At 40.6% G+C, this 18,460-nt stretch overlaps 1 protein-coding gene across 1 annotated transcript; it reads left to right on the top strand.

The window, feature by feature from the left end:
• The first annotated feature begins 828 nt into the window (after positions 1 to 828).
• Positions 829 to 18,446, top strand: nek10 (NIMA-related kinase 10). Its single transcript, XM_030102269.1, has 35 exons — positions 829 to 897; positions 997 to 1,057; positions 1,186 to 1,310; positions 2,876 to 2,971; positions 3,142 to 3,226; positions 3,342 to 3,383; positions 3,468 to 3,546; positions 3,622 to 3,689; positions 4,020 to 4,099; positions 4,178 to 4,264; positions 4,351 to 4,575; positions 6,464 to 6,603; positions 6,982 to 7,043; positions 7,176 to 7,247; positions 7,787 to 7,851; positions 8,021 to 8,123; positions 9,173 to 9,301; positions 9,424 to 9,561; positions 9,641 to 9,686; positions 10,072 to 10,193; positions 10,767 to 10,869; positions 10,963 to 11,038; positions 11,910 to 12,039; positions 12,120 to 12,190; positions 12,377 to 12,584; positions 12,657 to 12,744; positions 12,821 to 12,895; positions 13,021 to 13,066; positions 13,452 to 13,489; positions 13,610 to 13,710; positions 14,200 to 14,310; positions 14,413 to 14,518; positions 14,592 to 14,635; positions 15,647 to 15,702; positions 17,378 to 18,446. The coding sequence occupies exons 1-35, from the start codon at positions 833 to 835 to the stop codon at positions 17,412 to 17,414; spliced, it is 3,180 nt and encodes a 1,059-aa protein (XP_029958129.1). The 5' UTR covers positions 829 to 832; the 3' UTR covers positions 17,415 to 18,446.
• Positions 18,447 to 18,460: the final 14 nt, after the last annotated feature.

The raw sequence follows: 18,460 nt of genomic DNA, 5'->3' as shown, positions 1-18,460 counted from the left end.
TCAATTGAAAAAAAAAATTCTGTCTCTTGTGAAACACGAGATAGCAAGACTATTTTTTATTATTTATTTTATTTTTAGAATAGTGACAATATCCACACGTTTTTGCTCTGTTTACCTTGTGAGACTGAAGGACTCGAGAAATGATTCTTTCTTCTGAAGTAGTCACAGTATTTACTAAATTCATACAAAAAATATCTAATTCAAAATCGAATTACAATTTCAATGTTTAACACTGTTTAGAGATATCAGTACCACGGGGCAAATAAGAGTGAATGACTTAATTAAATGATTTTGCCACCCTTTGGACGATTGCATTTAATCATCATTATCATGTTATTTTTTCTTTTTAATTTCATCATCTTTTATGTCAAATAATTTGAATCCAAACATTCGAAAGCACTTTATTGACAGGCAAATTCCTCCGAATCCAAAGAAGCGTTAGTGGTAACCATAGCAACCACCACATGTATAAAAAGCTCCTCTCTGATTGGCTAAATATGCGGAAATTTGAGTATTATTTGTTCTTATTTGTTAACACAGGGGCGTCTGCATTGTGTCGAGATAAACACGGTGTCACTAGTATTTGCAAATTATATTTTTTATTCCACTATTTGCTTTCAGCAGTTCTAGACAACTGTATTTATTTGGTTTACGATGCACCGAGGAGGGTAAGTGTAGATTTCAGTGACGGCTTCTTTCAAACAGACATTAACGCTCATAGCTGACCTTGTCATCCCTGAAGCTCATGTTTAAAGTCAATTATTGTTTCACTTTTCAACGGTCTACTGTACGTTTTACAGGCTCCTAATGGCAACGAAACCTAAAGCTGAAAATGTCTGTTAAAAAAGTGAGAAGAACAGAAAAAGTCCCCACGAAATTCACAGGAATCCACAGCAAGTAAGAAAAGTTGTCTAGTCCTTTGAGGCTATTTAATGGTCTTTTGCACAATTTCACGTCCATCTCCGCAATTTGTTAGAAAACCTGATATTATTGCAGGGCGTCTCATGATCTCAGGAGGCTCCAGTCCCTGCTTGCCAAAAGCAGCACCAGACAAGAGGTGAGCAACAACAAATGTTGCCACACTGAGGGAGTGTGTCTAGACACTTTGACAACACACACACCAGCTCATAATTCTGCAGATCTGTGTATATATACATCTGTGTGAGACTCCCCACTGTGTTACAGGGGGCTGCGTTGAGTCAGAGTAAGGCATGCAGCAATGGAGGCGGCAGATCTGTGCATCCTGCAAAAGACAGCAGCAGACACAGGAGCGATGAAGACCGTGAAGCCTGTGAAATGGAGAAATTTAGGTTTGTTATTACAATCCGTCAGTGTTCTATTTTGTTTTGTCCTGTGCAGGGTCACAGGAGCTGATCTCAGCTATCCACAGGCGAGGGCAGAGTACACTCTGGACAGGTTGTCAGTCCATCACAGGAAAAACACAGAGAAAAAGACAATCACACACACTCGCTTTCACACCAAGGGAAAATTTCGTGGCACCAATTAACCTCACAGGCATGTTTTTGGACTCTGGATGGAAACCGGAGTATTTGAAGGAAACCTTCATACACATGAGGATAAACATGCAAACTCCACACAGAAAGACCTGGCAGGTATTTAAACCCAGATTTGCCAATCCCAGAGTCTTTTCCAACTGGTAAAGTAAAGTTGCATTGTACTTTTGTAGTTGCATCATCTACCCTATATTCGCTTCAATACCTTCTCCATGTTTCCATAATCATCTGGATTCATGACCGTTTTTGTTCCTAACCCGGGTTACACACCTGTCAGAGATCAAGGGCAGGGGTGTGCACAAGTATCTGCCCGCTCAGTGGTTTACAATATTAAATTTTCACATGAGAAAGAAAAATAAACACAGATGTGGGGATACCGCTTCATGCTTATTTTGAAGACTCCTGCTGATTAACTGCGGTTAAAATTAACTTTATTGTCCAAAAGAGGCAGCGCGGTTCACAGCCAGCAGTAGCCCACACCACATATAAGTTAATGACACAAATTAAAACTGTGTAACTTTAAAAAATTAGATAACAACAGAGGAAAATAACCTTTTAAATGTGTTTATTATTTCTGAACCCTGAAGACAGCAGGATGAATTAACCCCACAGAGAATGACTCACAGTGACCAGAATCAGCCGAGCCTGTGAAAAGCCTTTGTAAAGCTTTAATGTTGTGCCAGCACACTCTCACAGTGTTTAACAGACATTTTTTTTTTTATTTAACAGAAAGTCACTCATGTTAACAGATTCGATGAAACGGGAATACATTGTTAGAAATATAACGTTGGCATGAAAATGGCACAGCTTAATCAAAAAGAAGATGTGCTGATGTGCAGACAGAGATCGTGGTCTGTCTCCAGTATTTGGCCGTGCTGTAATCTTTTAGCAAAGCAGGTGATCCACAGCATTTTGTGAGAGGCAATATGACAAGCTTAAGGGAGAAAAGGATATGAACCTCTGTCTTATCATCGAGAGATTATGACTTGTCTGCAGGGCCATTGGGATATTGTGGGCTTTTCTTTTCTGCTTTTGACTTTCGACACTGACAACCAGTCCCAACAGTTCATTGCGAGCTCGACAGTTGATTCAGGACCAAGCATTAATTAAATATGATGCAATGTGTAAGTGCTTAGTTGTATAAGCAAGTACTTTAAACTAAACACTGAGGCTTTTTGAGGTCTTAGAGTGATCAAATAAGTAGGCCTATCTTTTTCAGTGTGATAAACAGAAGTTAACTGATTGTTTATTGTTCTTGAGGGGGGAAAACATTGATTAGAAGATTAGTATTTTCAGTTAAAAAAAGAAAACAGATACAGTCTGTCGTTCCTTAGCCTGATTAGATATTTTGTTTTTTTCAGCACAACATACAAAGACCAGAGATGCTTCAGCAGCCACCCACAAAATAAACTATTTGTGGACATCCTCACATTATTGGTCAAGAATCGATTATGCAGGTAAAACACTGTCTTCAGTATATCTAAAATGCTTAGATCCATATGAGCATTTTTAATATCAGCATTATTTCCTTTGGATTAGAAAAGCGACAGATGATTTTTCCCTGTTTGGTGTATACACGGACAGGATTTTGTAATGATTGTTTTGATCATTCTCACTCCTTCAACAGTGAATGGATCGACCACGCCCCGTCCGAGTCGGCCCTCCGTGTGCTCATCTGCCTCAGATTGTTGATCAGAGATCCCCAATATCAGGTGCAAATGAAAGCTTTCGTTTGAAATATTTTTCAAGCAGTTTCTGAATGACTGTATTTTACATTAATAGACAACGTTTCACCCAAGTTTCCCACTTCAACCTTTTGTTTCTCAGAAAACCTTCCATCAGCTTCAAGGTGTCACGTTACTTGCACGGGTAAATTCTGTTCACATGTCCCAAATAGTTTGTGTTTGTGTTTTTATCTCGATGCATCTAATGTCTGCTGTTTTTCTTTTGCAGTATATGGAGTGTGTCACTGCCTCCTACATGTCTTGCGTTGAGGATGCGTTTGTGATGCAGAAGCTCGTCACGATGACCTGTGAGCAAACCGAAGGCATTGCAACAAAGCGGCGATCGTAACAGTCTTAATCAGTCCTCACTGATTATTTTACAGACATGTTTCAGAAGCTGTCTGCTCCTCAAAGTCAAAAAGTCTGGGTCATTGAGAGCGGCGCCCACAGGGTGAGTGATAAATTAGGCTCACATTATCTGAGAGTGTGTGATGTTTGGCGTCACATCACAACACACATCGGAGGCTAGTTGTGTTGGTGCAGCGGAGGAATGAACCACAGCTCACAGACTTTAAGTTGTGTGTGAAAAGAAACACTTATTACAAGATACCTACATACCTAAATATATATGAGAAAGCCACACATGCACAAGAAGAATGTGCAAAACTCTACAAAGAAAGCCCTTCAGTCCCAGACTCCAGCTATGCAGCTTCTTGCTGTCAGGAGTGAGCTGCTTCACCACTGGGCAGCCTGTGAACAAACTCCATCTCTTCTTTTCTAGACCCTGGCGAAGCTCCTCTCCACTACCGACAGCAGCGTGCTGCTGGGAGCCCTGCTGGCGCTCACCACGTTGGCTGAAAGGTCAGAAAATATTTCATCTTAAACAGTAAATTGATCAATGATCTCATCTGCTGCAAGATTTCCTTTCTGTCGTTACAGCTCAGATTGCAAAGGTGACATTGGGGAGCTACCGATTGTGGAGAGTCTCCTTGTAATACTGCAGGAATATGACCTTCTCTCAAAAAGGTCAGGAACCACTTATGTGGTGTAAATCCATCTTCTCAATTGTGAAAACACAGAAGTGTTATTATTGAGCCTCCTGTCTTCTCAAGGATGAGCGCCGAGCTGCTGAGGCTCCTGTCTCCGGTGCAGCGTGTGAGGAACCAGCTGAGGGAGCTGGAGGGCGTCCCGGTGCTGCTGAGCCTGCTGCACGCTCAGCACCTCAAGCTGCTGTGGAGTGTGTCCTGGGTGCTGGTCCAGCTCTGCCAGGATCCCGACACCAGGGCCGAGATCCGGAGCTGGGGAGGCCTGCAGCAGCTGCTTCGGCTGCTCAGCAGGTCAGCAGTTATTATATGATGTGGGTGCAGGTTTTTAAAGTAAATGATCAGGATCAAAGGTCAAAAGTCAACAGATTGTGACTGTAAAGCACATGCTGCTAAATCTATTGTTGTATTGTGGCATCCTGACGTCATGCGGGTTATCTCAGTGCAGGACTTACACTACATCATAATCTCAAAGGCACATTTTTTTGGAAAACATTAAAACACCATTTTACTTTTTCACCATTACTGGTACTTATACTTCTTTCATTATTACTGTTACTATTATGCATACATAATATCATGTCTCTCTAGCGGCAGTGTGGAGGGGAGACTAGCTAACGGAGCAGCAGGCTCAGTCAAAAGTCTTCATTATTATTCAGCTTATTCCCACTGATGAATTCTGCCATAGAAATATGGTTTTGACATTATGAAGACATCAGCCAGTTCCACATCGTCAAGTTTCGCAATGCTAATTTGTACCACAAGATGTTGTAACGATTGTCTGAGGCTTTTGCAAACAGGCTTGAATCACCACAAACCGTGGCAGTCTTTCTTCATCTCACACCTCCAAGAGCAGATTTCAGATAACATGAGCACTTATGTGATTCACTGGTATTTGCAGGCATTCACTTTGAAAGTATATCTATAAAAAAAGCCACTTGTCTCTTTAATTTGACACAACCTGCCTCCTGACTGCCCTTCCTCATCCCCGGTTTCAGCCTAATTTGCCACAGTTTCCACTTTTGCCCGATTACTGTTGTTGTTAACTCAAGCCTCAAACAATCTTGTATTGGCGTCACATTTGTGATCTGCCTATCTGATTTGGTGAAATTCAGAAATTCTTTGCAATCTTATTGTCGTTGTAAAAAAACACACACACTCTGTCTGTGTACGTGCCACAAATGAACATTTAAAGAAGTAAATAATTTAAAAGAGAACAATAAAATGCATAAAATGGTACATGTGCCACAGTATAAATATATAAACTGAGGAAGAAGGTTTAAAAGAAAACAATTAAAAAACACTCATACAAAATGCTGTTGTCAGTTATTGCACTTTTCATCTCCGTCATATTGAGCTGTTCAATCTGATCATGGCCCTGGGGTCAAAACTGTTCCTCAGTCTATTTGTCCGGACCTTTGAGGTTCAGAACTTTCTCTTTATCAGGATTTGGAACTAGTGCTCCACTGGTGGATCACATCAGATGCTGGAGTCCTTCAACTTTACACTGGTGTTGATATGATGGATTATATCTTGAGGAAAAAATAGATATATGAAGTGAAAATGGTTCATTTTTATCTAGCCTTAGTGTAAAACATCCAGTCTATATGGCGTTCTCATTTCCGCTACTTAACTGACTTATTTAACTCTTTTCTTGTTTTAAACCTTAAGCTTTTGCTTTAAAAAAATAAATAAATAAATAAAAAGAAACGGACTAAAACACATCCTCCAGTTTTACTCTGGTGTTCAATATTCAACCCGCTTATGGCTGAATAATGTGGAGGAGGTAACACTGGATCCTGAGCATTGAAAGAAAGACCACAGCACCCTCTAAAAGACCACTGAAACAAACATTAAAAGACCACTGAAACAAACATTAAAAGACCACTGAAACACACATTTCAAGACCACAACACCTTCTAAAAGACCACTGAAACAAACATAATGAAGGTACTGCACAATAAAACATCTCCACACTTAGCCTTTAAAAAGTCTATATCACAAGTTTTAAAGTAATTAACGATGTATTCATGTATTTTATTTCAAGTGTCCATCCCTCCCACAGCTGAAGAGGGTTTGCAGGTGAAATGACCCAAATATCAAACTCCTGAGGCCAAAGAAAGAAACAAATTTAAAAATGAAGTTTCCTTCACTGTTTCTTAAACGTCCACCTCTCTCACAGCGACAGGCAGTTCGTCTCCGACCGCTCGTCCATTGAGGCGCTCTCCAGCGCCAACGCAGCCGGCCGCATCCAGAAGGAGCACGTCAGAGAGGAGCTGAGTCCACAGGAGGAGGTGGACAACACGTCAGCTCTGCAGTCAGGTCTGAAGCATCCCGGGTCTCTTCAGGGACCAACAGACATGGCACAGCAGAGAAACCTTAGGAGTTTTATCAGGGCCTGAAAATGTAAACAGTTGTTTCCTGCAGTGAGCGCATGAAAGCCACTGAGACCGAACTGGCTGTATCTATCATTTTAGAGGAAGTTGTTGTACATTTCCTGTTTCTGAACGTCCACAGACACAGAGTCTCGGCGTTACAAATATACATGATTCGATGCTTCCTTAAAGAATCACCTCGAAAACTTCATTTTACATTCACAGTCATCGGCTCTTGTTTAAGAAAAGTATCAATACTCAGTTGTTGTTTGTTGACAATATAAGTTCCTAAAGTGAGTAATATCCCCTGTAATCCTTTCTCCAGCCTGCTGCACAGCTCTGGCCGAGATGAGTCTGGATGACACATCTGCTCACCACATCGTGCAGGTAAACAAAGGCTCTGACGTGAAGCGCAGTGCAGAAGAAAAAGAGTTTCAACCGAATGCCCCACCCTCACATTAAACCACCATTTGAGCAACATGTGTTCCTCTGCAGCTCATTTTCAATTTGTTTTCTCAGGAAAATGGTGTTTTTATAATCGCAAAGCTGATTTTGCCGCCCAGCTCTGGACCAAAGACTACTCCATTACAGGTATATGTTTACTGTAAGTTATTTATTTATTTGATAGGTGCAGTGCTGGTGACTCCACAGAAATAAAAGATTGTGTATTTTCTGTAAATGACGACAGTCAAACAGTAATGTCTCATCAACACAAATATGAATCACATATTAGTCCAAAAAGCAATATTAAATAAACTATATTTTAAAAAAATGCAAGAAAATGTGTTATTACATTACAATTGTTTGATGCAATCATTGTTTTTGACAATTAATCCACCATTAGAAAGTGTGTTTATTTCCATTTTAATAGAGATATTCATAGGCTGTTTGGCATTGACAGAGAAGGTTTGGGATGTTTTATTGAAGGCATGACTCACTCATATATACTGCTCATTCCACAAATGCATTGACCCTGCAAATGTGGTTCCATTCACTATGGGAATTAATCGGCCTTCCAATAACAAGAAACACTGTTAATGCAACAAAATCATTAAATAAACACAAATGTCCTTACCGTGGTGTGTGATTTACATCTAAACAGTAACAATCATCTGTTTGGTTTCTGACAGTGTTATGCTTTCCGGACCCTTCGATTTCTCTTCAGCGTGGAACGAAACCGACATCTGTTCAAGAGGTGATTTAAAAAAAAGACAAGAAAATACAGAAAAAATGTTGAAACCATAAATTTTGTGATGCAAAAGCCACTTCAAATCCGATAATGCTGGATATCTGCAACAGTGGAAAAAACCTACAAGTCATTAAATGTTTCTCTCTGCTGTTCTGTGATCTCTTTTCCATTTCAGGCTTTTTCCCACAGACCTCTTCGAACTGTTTATTGACGTTGGACATTACGTGCGGGACCTCTCAGCCTACGAGGCTCTGCAAACCCAAATTTCACTCTACACTGTAAGAAGTCTGCTTCTGAATGGTTTCATGTGTTTTGTCATCTAGTTTTTTGGAAGTAATATAAAGATATATTCACAGATACATTATAGTAGGATCAACAAAACAAGGTTCACAGTGAAGACAATCTCACTGAAACGTGCTTTGAAGTCACACAGTTCAAATTAACACATCAAATTCCTCAGAAAAGCAACAAACGTGTTATTTAGGCATATTGCTAATGATACGCTTGAATTTGTTGATAGACATTTAGTGTTTCTATGGTTCCCAGATTCCGTCCACAGTTGAAAACATGCATGATGGAATCTTCTCTTGCTTGACTTTTGTAAAGTATTCCACCAGCAGGGGGCAGAATAAAAAAGTCTAGCTCATCCCTGGAGAGCCAAACTCATTTTAGTTGAGGAGCCACATACAGCTCAGTGTCATCTTCAGTTGGCCGGACTGGTTAAACAGTGCCATAATAACCTTTAAATCTGAACTTTAAAGTTTTTATTTGTTATATAAGCAATGGAAATGTCTATATATTCCCAAAAAACGGTTATTACAGAAAATTACTTCAATCTCAACATAAAGTATTTTAAAGCCAATTTAGTATAATACAGTGAAATATCCTCAAAAACCTTCTTCTACAGTTGTTACGTTGTGCATGTTTTTAACAAATTCACCTCGATAGCATGGATTTTGAGGCTAATGCTAGTTTGTGTACATAGCTATCTTTCAGGGCAACATCAGCTTGGGTGTCAGTGTTGTTTTTATAAAGATGCTTTGGAGGAAAAAAAATCGAGATTTTCTTTGAATTTTTTAAAATTTTCTTGGGCACTTTTGTGAGTTTTATCCTTATGTTGACACCCCTGGTCTATATTCTGCTATAAAAGCTGGAAGAATGTAACTGATAGGTCACAGAATTTAAACAGATTAAAGCAGTAAGATAGTTTAGAAGTTTATATTTCCATTTGAAATGAAGATACATGATGGATGAATCAACTCTTGAGTAAAAACCAGTTTTATTTCTCAAATAAAAGCCACTGTTCACTTGTATCTCCTCGATGCAGGAGGAAGATTTGGACAGTCTGAGAGAAAGTATCGAGGCTGTGGATCAAAACCGAGCTCCTCTCAGAGTGATCAGTGGCTACTCCATTCTGGACCATCTGGGCACCGGGGCCTTTGGAAGTGTCTTCAAGGTCCGTCTTTAAAAATAGATAGATAGACTCCACTTTTACTGTTGTTGGTTTTATTTTTATTTTCCATTCTTCGGGTTCCCATCAGCAGTCGTTGACTTATGTGAATAAATCCTTTGAGACAGGTCCAACGGCAGAGCGGCCAGAGCCTCCTGGCCCTGAAGGAGGTGAACCTTCACAACCCGGCGTTTGGCAAAGACAAGCGGTCCCGAGACAGCAACGTGGAGAAAATCATCTCCGAGCTCACGATCATCAAAGAGCAGGTTCTCGCTCCGCTCAAACAGAAGGATGCTGCCTGCTCATTAAATACTGATGGCGCTGCTTTTCGCCCCTCCTGTTTAGATGATGCACCCAAACATTGTTAAATACTACAAGACGTTCCTGGAAGGTGAGAGTTTTTTTTTTTTTTTTTTTTTTTAATGTCTCTTCAAGATTGCTCAAAGAGTGAGAATGTGTCTCATACCAAAAACAGCATATGGTAGGAGAAGGTCTGGATAAGCTTTTAAACAGAATGAGAGGAACTTAGAAGACAAAAGTCCTAATATACTTTATATATATTATATGTAAGTACTGATACATGTGTGAAATTAGGCTGGTCTGATTAAATTTAATTCAAAAGTACATGCTGTGAAATGTACTGAATAAGAAAATGTGCACACACTCATAACTGTGGTTATTGCAATACTTAATTTTTAGCAATGATAAGTCAAGATTGAGCTTATATTCTGTTTACACGTCAGACCCACAAACTTTCAGCATCCTCTCTGTTTCAGGCGACAAGCTGTACATCGTGATGGAGCTGATCGAGGGCGTCCCGCTGGCCGACCACTTCCACTCGCTGAAGGAGAAGCAGCAGCAGTTCACTGAAGAGAGAATTTGGAATATATTCGTGCAGGTGAAAAACCTTTATGAAATAAGCCTATATTTGGTATACATAACTGGTTTTGCATCAATGTGCAATTTGAAGCGTCCATTTCTTTCTGGCATCCTCCCATCTTCAAAACTAGATTATCTCAGAGCAAACACAGAGAGAACATGCAAATTCTGCATGCACCACGCCCCACTTCATGCAGTCCTTCTAAATTTCAGAACATAACTTTAAATCAGACCCAGCATAGTAATCAATACCCGACTGATGTTGAGACAGGAGACTTTCCAGACTCTTCATCACAGACTAAATATGAGGCGAACAGAGATGGCCAGCTGTGTTTACTGAAACAATAAACTACCAGCTACGACGTGTTCCCACCAAGTTGAGACAGCTGCAACACCTCAGTCTGCCTCCCGCTTTCACCCTGCAGCAACTCCAACTGCATAGAAATGTGAAATATTTAAGGAGGAGAAGCACAAAGTCGTGACTCAGTGGCTGAAATGTCCCGACGGTGGCCTCTCAAAGCAGAACATGTAAGATTCGACTCATATTCCCTTTTGCAACCCTGTGATGGACAGCTTCGTCTTGTGCCCTCAGATGTGTTTGGCACTGAGATACCTCCATAAGGAGAAGAGGATCGTCCACCGCGACCTCACACCAAATAACATCATGCTGGGGGAAAAAGACAGAGTCACCATCAGTGCGTCTGCACTCACTATTTTCCTCGCCGTGTTTCAGCTCAGATTCTGTTCCTCTATAAGTTCCCACATGTTTATGCTCCTTCTGTCTGCAGCCGACTTCGGCCTGGCGAAGCAGAAACAGGAGAACAGCAAGCTGACGTCGGTGGTCGGCACCATCCTTTACTCCTGGTGAGGAAGTCTGATTCCGTCTGATGATTCTCTGTAAAAACCAGCAAGTAGATAGAGGGTGAAAATAATTCAGGGAAGTAAAATTCATGCATATTGCACCATACAGACAAGGAAATAAAGGTGACGAATACAGACAGAGACGGAGACAGCTCTGCTTTTCCTCGATTTCCAAATACACTTATTTTTTGTGTTGTTTTTTTCTGATTTGACAGCTACAATTTATCCCTCCCTAGTAAAATTAATGAATCAAAACGGGAATACATGGAAAGCAGTCTTAACCTTAAAATGGCAGAATACAGTCCAATTCAATAAACTGAGCATAAATTGCACAATCTCTGATGTGTCTTTAAAAGGATTTTTAATAAAATCAACCATAAAACCTCATCAAAGCGAAACAAAAAGGTTTCTGTTTCATACAATTTGATGGATATGAGATCCTCAGGAGAACTTTCAGGGACACAAGTCTCTCTGTTCCCAAAACAGGGGAACAGGCTGAAAATGTGGATAAAAGTGTTATTTTTAGGACTTATCAAGATGAAACCAAAAATAAATTTGAGTGTAAGCTGGAGGGCTGCAGTCTGTCCCTGCCAGGAAGTCACACTTTAGGCCAGTATGAACCAGAACGCTGCTCCTATGAAGCTGCCATATCCACAATGGATGGGTTGTTTATCTGTGGGGTTTTTTTTTTGCATTACAGTTCACAGCAAATACACAGATATCCATAACTCATCAGTTCAGAGTTGATTGTACCAAGTCCATTATAACAGATTTACACCCTGATTTTCAAATGTCTGACAAAACGACTGGAAGCTGTTGCTGCGTGAATTATCATATAGATCTCACTCGCGTTCGTCGCTGTCTGTGTTTTTAGTCCTGAGGTGGTGAAGAACGAGCCGTACGGTGAGAAAGCGGACATCTGGGCTCTGGGCTGCATCCTCTACCAGATGGCCGCTCTGAGGCCTCCGTTCTACAGCAGCAACATGCTGTCTCTGGCCAGCAAGGTAAGAGCGAAGCCGCGTCCTGCTGCGGTTCGCTTCCTGCCATCACCCCTTCATCCCGTCTTCTCCTTCTGTGGTGGCAGATCGTGGAAGGCGTCTACGAGCCCGTCGAAGAGGAAACTTTCTCAGAGAGAGTGACGGACATGATCAGATGGTGAGAATTTAAACAACATCATGGCATTCAGAAAACTGGTTCATTTGAAAAGGAGAATCTACATGCTGTTTAAAATAGTATAAAGATTTTTCTTTTACAAACATCCTTAGGAAAGAGCATCTAGTTTGACCACTAATCCTAATACTGAAAAAAAAAAAAGCCATTTTTTCTGGGACGTCCTCCCAGGTGCTTGAGCCCAGACGTAGAGCGGCGGCCGGACATCGTGGCGGTGACCTCCAGGATCTCGGACCTCATGATGAGGCTGATGGACGGACTCTACGCTTCGCAGAATGCACTGGAAAAACGAGCCGTGAGAGACAGGAAGCGTGCACAGAAGTACTTCCTCGAAAGGCACAGAACCGGGACGGACTACTTCCACTCGGACGTAACACTGGTGAAACTCAGACTGTTGTGAGAGCCGTGGCCTTTTGGTGAATATATGAAATAAACGCTGCACATCTTGCAGGATGAAGCTGTGACGGCAGCTGACTCTCCGGCTCGCCGCTTTTCTCCGTCCTGCTGTTCAAACCACAGCCAGCAGGGAGTCCGCCAAGGTGATTCTCTGATCAGAATTATTTCAGAATATCATTAGAAAATTGTAACATGTTGCTTTTTTTTTTTTTTCTTTAGATGATCTTTTGGATGAAGAAGTGGAAACATGTGATCCTCCAAAAAACTCCTCTGCTTCTAAAGGAAGAGACTCTGGTTATACTACATGTTATTTTTTTTAAAGACAGACTTTGCCATCGGTCTTGTGTCTTTGTACTGTTTCTTTATTGAGGATTTCCTCTATAATTTTATCCTTTATTTCTTTTTTGACTTATTCATAGACCTAAGTTCCAGTGCCTGTGCTACACCTGATCACAGTTCAACCAGGCAAGTTGCACTTTTCTGACTTACAGCATCAAAAAACTATCCAAGTCCTGACTTCTAAATATAGTGTTGAGAATTGCTCATTTTATTTGAAAAAAAAAAACAACCAGAAATCAGTTTTTAATTTCTGCATATTTACACATATTTAATAAAAAAATGTGCCAATTTAAAGGGACTTGAACCTTTAATAACCATCTGCAGTTGTCTGTCAAATCTAATACGCATTCATGTTCGTCACAGGAAGAGCAAATAACCAGTCATTCGACACAGAGCAAGAATTTAACCCATAGACACAAAACATCTGTCTAGATGTTTCATCGTCTTTAAGTCTGTTGGTGAACAAAAACACACTTGCTCATCCTCCTTTTCTTTTTATGGTTTCCTTCAGTGGAGATTTTCCTTCTGCGAAGACTAAATCAAGACCAGGTACCTCAGATAGAGCAACTCAGCAGGAACATTTTGCAGAAAATTACAAATAAAATGTCTGTCTTTGCTTACAGGAGCCGTCTCCTGTCAGTCTGTTCATTCCTCTCTCTCTCGCTCTAGTTTCAGCAGGGATCTGCGTCTCCCAGAAGAAGCTCCGGCAGATTGATGATCCCATCCAGAGGCTTCTTGTGCAGCTGCACAAAATCATCTACATCACCCAAGTACAGCCACACCGAATGTTGTAGTGCAATCCCATCCACTGAGATTAGTGTTGTAATCACAGATAATCCTCATTCTCTGGACTCCGCCGATGTTTGGTGATTTTATTTCATATTGGCCTGTTTCAAGGTTGGTTTTTCTTTTCATCACTGTGTCGGTCAAAGTCAAACCCGGTGAGGGTTTAATCTGATATGCTTGTCTGTGAATGTGAGTGCGTTCCTGCCGCTCCCTCCCGGGGGATCTGCCACAGCAGATCATGTGACAATAGAAGGGCAGACTTTGTCCCAGGGTCATCTCAGGAACTAGTTGCAGCAGGAAATTCAGTAAAAAGTAGCCAAGGAGCAGCTGCATTGACTTCCTGTCAAATCGTCCATATTTGAATCCAACTAGAAAAATTCTTGATATGCGAGCACACTCCTCTAACTCCCAGGCCCACTTCTGGAAAATTATTCATCGGCTCCTTTTAAAACCTGCTTTTCTTCAACTTGCAGCTTCCGCCCGACCCACACCACAACGTGAAACGACGCCTCGTTGAAAGGTTTAAAAAGTCCCTTTTCCACTTCGGCAGTGATCCATGCAACCTGAAAGTGGAGCTCAGTAAGGTTTGTACTGTCCGGACTCAGAAGTGGAATCAGGGGTCACCATCCACACACACTGTGTGTTCCAGTCAGATGCATATAAACATGGGTTATTTCACCCCCCAGCTTCTCCAGGCCTCCCCAGAGCTGATGGAGTTAAGCTCATCCAGTTCAGACTGGTGGCTTCTGGTCCAAAACTTGACAGGAGACCCTCACACAGCCGACAGCACAGGTAGATTAATCGCATTCATTCGGTTGTTCGTCCATCTTGAACACCGCCAATCATGCGTTTTCTTCCTTTGCAGTTGATGGGAATCTCAGTGATGGTGTGACGTATCAACAGATGCAGGTCAGTTTTAAAACAGACACAAAAAAAAACAGTGTTCCTACTAATTGTGTGAATTGATTCCTTAAAAAAACCCTCTTAATTCATCTATTAATGGTTTGAAATGTCCATGAAATCCTTGGTGCCATGAAGAGCCAGTCAGCTGAGCTTAGCGCTGACTGGAGGCGGTTGGAAATGGTTTGTTTCTGTTTCCTGCCAAGAAACAGTCTGGCACATAACTCCCCTGCAACACTCAACTGGACACTTTTCTACATTTCCTTTGTTAGTGGATTCAGTAAGCCAGATAGAAAGTGTTTGTTGAAGGCTTCAGAGATGCTGATGAGTGGATTTATATTTAGAATCTTTGGACAAAACCTTTTCCCTTCTGGCTCCAGTTTTCAAACTGAACTACACAGACCGATGGCTGAAGCTTCACCTTAATCTGATCTTTATAAATTCTGGGTGCTGTAATGACCTTTATGTCAGTCAGTTATCTTATTGTAAAAGACAATAAAAGTACTAAACCCTGTTGATAATTGATATTTTGCTTGACTTCTTGTCTGAGAAGCTTTGAATGGTTCCCAGAGTCACAAGAAACGTGATGAAGCAGCTTTTATCTCCATCGCTCCTTATCTGTGGAACAAACTTCCTGCTGACACTCACTTCTTTCAAATCAGGCCATAAAACATTATTATCTTCTCAGGCGTTTTACTTATTTTATTACCTTTCTCTTAATAAAACATTTACTTTATTTATTCTCCTCTTTATGCTCTTTTTAATCCCTTTGTTTTAATGTTTTTTAGAATGTCAGTCGCTTAAAATTAGGATTCTTTAATGGCCTAATTTTATTGCATTTTCTTTGTTTCCTTGTAAAGCGCTGTGAATGACCTTGTGTCTGAACTGGTACCGTATAAATAAATTTGCTTTGCCTTCAATCTAGTGCATCTGTTTTAAACACAATGATTCAGTTTTCACTGAAACGTTTGCCTGAAGTAACGGTATTTCCTGTTTATATGTTGAAACGCTGCGTCTCAGGCGATCATCGAGGAGCTGCTGCAGGAGAGCAACTATTACAGAGGACCTCACAGCAGGTGGGCGGGGAACAGTGGAAATCCAGGCACGAGTTGAAGTTTTAAAAGCTGAGAAGTGGAAATGAATCCGTGATTTCACTTCCAGTCCATGTCTGATTTCTGGGGTTATACCTCATAATGATAATCATGTAAACAGGATATATTATGATTTACCACAGAACGAAACTTTGCAGATTGTGAGAGATCCCATTCACCTACACTGGTTTTGGGTCATGGGATCTATTTCGAGTAAAAAGTGGGAAAAAGAAATGACATGGTCACATTATTAACAGAAGATGAAAGACAGACATGATGAGCAGCAGCGGAAAGGGAACAAAGAGCCACTGGAGTGAAGAGGAGATTAATTCCATGTTCAATGAAATATAATAATAATAATAAAATAATACATTTTATTTGTAATGCACTTTACATTTCAAAAGAAATCTCAAAGTGCTACAGAACAAGATTAAAAACAATTCTCAAGGCAGAAATACAAAGATCAGAAAAAAAAAAAAAAAAGTTAAACATAACATATTAAACATATTAAAACTTCAAGTCAAGACCAAGATGGAGAAGACAGTGGATCTAATAGGCCTTTTGAAACAATAACGTCTTTAGGCCTTTTTTAAAGGTTTCCACACTTAGTGGGGACCTCAGCGTCTCAGGGAGAGCATTCCACAGCCGAGGGGCCACTGCCTGGAAGGCCCTGTCTCCCATGGTGGAGAGTTTAGTCCTGGGTTGTTGGAGGCAGTGGGTGGAAGAGGAGGAGGAGCGGAGATTTCGTGTGGCGGTATGGGGTGTAAGTAGTTCGCGGAGGTAGGACGGGGCAGTTCCATGTAGGCACTGGTGAGTGAGGAGGCAGACTTTGTAGTGGATTCTGTATTTGATTGGCAGCCAGTGGAGAGTTTTGAGTATCGGCGTGATATGATCGAAATATGAACCTTCAATATAGTTATTAACAGTAAGACTGTCGGCACCACATCACAAGGACAGAGGTTTGGAAAATAACAAGAAACTGGAGTTCTGTCTTTATCTCATTGAAAATAAATGAGATAATCGATTGAAAACAACCAGCATTATTTGATCATTACGTTTCGAAAGCGTAAACAAGTCAGATCTGTTGATTGTAGTAATCTGATTCCTGCCTGTCATGAGTGGAGATTAAAAAGGCCGGATGGAGCAGGGATTGAGATAAATGCTCTTTAAAAAAAAAAAAAAAAACAAAAAAAACAAAACCAGTACAACACCAGGAAATCCAAAAAACAAATTCACAAAGAACATGGGCAGAGAAACAGACAAACCAGCCACAAACCACAGAACTGAGCATCAATAAATCCTGCTGTGAGCAGGTGAAGACAGTCACACGATCAGGCACAGGTCAACGACATCAGGGGAAGTCAAGGCGAACGAAACCAGCGACAGAGCCCTAAAAATCACACAGGAAACAGACGCGACAGAAAGTTCGCACTATAATGATGACGTGACCACAGAGACGTGTTCAGCCTCATGTCGATCTTCTCAGTGGAAAATCAAGACTTGAAAAAAGAATAAGAAATAAACACACTAACTGAACAATTCCAAAGTTATTTTTCATTTTCATAAGTTGTCTACAGATGAGTATTCAAGTCAAATCCGGCCAGCAGTGACATGATAGAAATAAAAAGATTATTACTTCTGGATGTTCTTTTAATTTTAGGTTTCCTGAGAAAAGAAGTGACCAGAAGAAAAAGTAACACAGAAGCAGCTCAAGAAACTGGAGAGAAAAAAAAAAAACCCCACAGCCTGTGTCGACAGTGTTGCTGAGTGGATGTTTTATTTGTAATATTAATAACCTAAACGCTCAAATGTTATCTCAACACTTCAAGTCTCTTCACCTCCTCAGGTCTTTCTTTTCTGTACAGATGTGAAGCGACTGAATCCAAAGAGTTCATTTATTCTCGGTGTGAACACGGTGAAGGCAGAAAACACTGAAAAGTGACTTGATGAGAACTTCAGTCTCCTGTCGAAGCAGGCCGGCACATAATCTGCAGACGGAAACCACACAAGCAGAGAAAAACCACGAGCTTTCTCAGCTGCATGTGACGCGTTCGACTTTGTTTTGGTTTGTTTTTCGGGGCAGTCTGAGTGCAGCACTTTAACTTCTCAGGGGTAGACTCAACAGTTTGACCTCCTCCCTGCAGCTTTCACTCTGGTTTCACAAAACACAACATCAGACCAGCAGATTCAGCAGGACTGATAACCAGCTCACGTGTTTCTCACGGGTACTTTAAACCCAGCAAATGTCTTAAATGAGCCTTGTGTGTGTGTAATTCACCGCTCCACTGCAGTCAAAATAAGCTGTTTGTGCACTTTAATGTAAAGAAGCAATACAATAAACTGTATTGAATGAATCAGGCAGTGTGTTGTTTAAGTATAGCCTACTCTAAGAAGTGTGTTGAAATACACAACATAATGTAGATATGTCATAGTTTCTCTTTTCAAGCTTTTCTTTTACTAATGTATATTGATTCTTGATACTTCTACAGATTAAAAGAATAATAAACACAGCCTTGGTTGTTCAGATATGTGATCCTGTAGTGTCTCTTTTTTTAATTAAATTGACCAAACACATTGTTATGAAGTAAGATCAATACAAACCATGAAGGCTCCAGTTGTGAATAACAGGAAAATATCTATTGAAATATGCTGTAATAGGCTTTTATAGTTTTTGCTCATCTAATTTCATATTTAAAATACAATTTATCTGACAATGCTTATCCGGCTTTTTTGAATTTGCATC

This window comes from Salarias fasciatus, chromosome 11, assembly GCF_902148845.1.
Source record: "Salarias fasciatus chromosome 11, fSalaFa1.1, whole genome shotgun sequence".
In the NCBI taxonomy this organism is placed as follows: domain Eukaryota; kingdom Metazoa; phylum Chordata; class Actinopteri; order Blenniiformes; family Blenniidae; genus Salarias; species Salarias fasciatus.
This window is presented reverse-complemented; position numbering and strand designations above follow the sequence as displayed.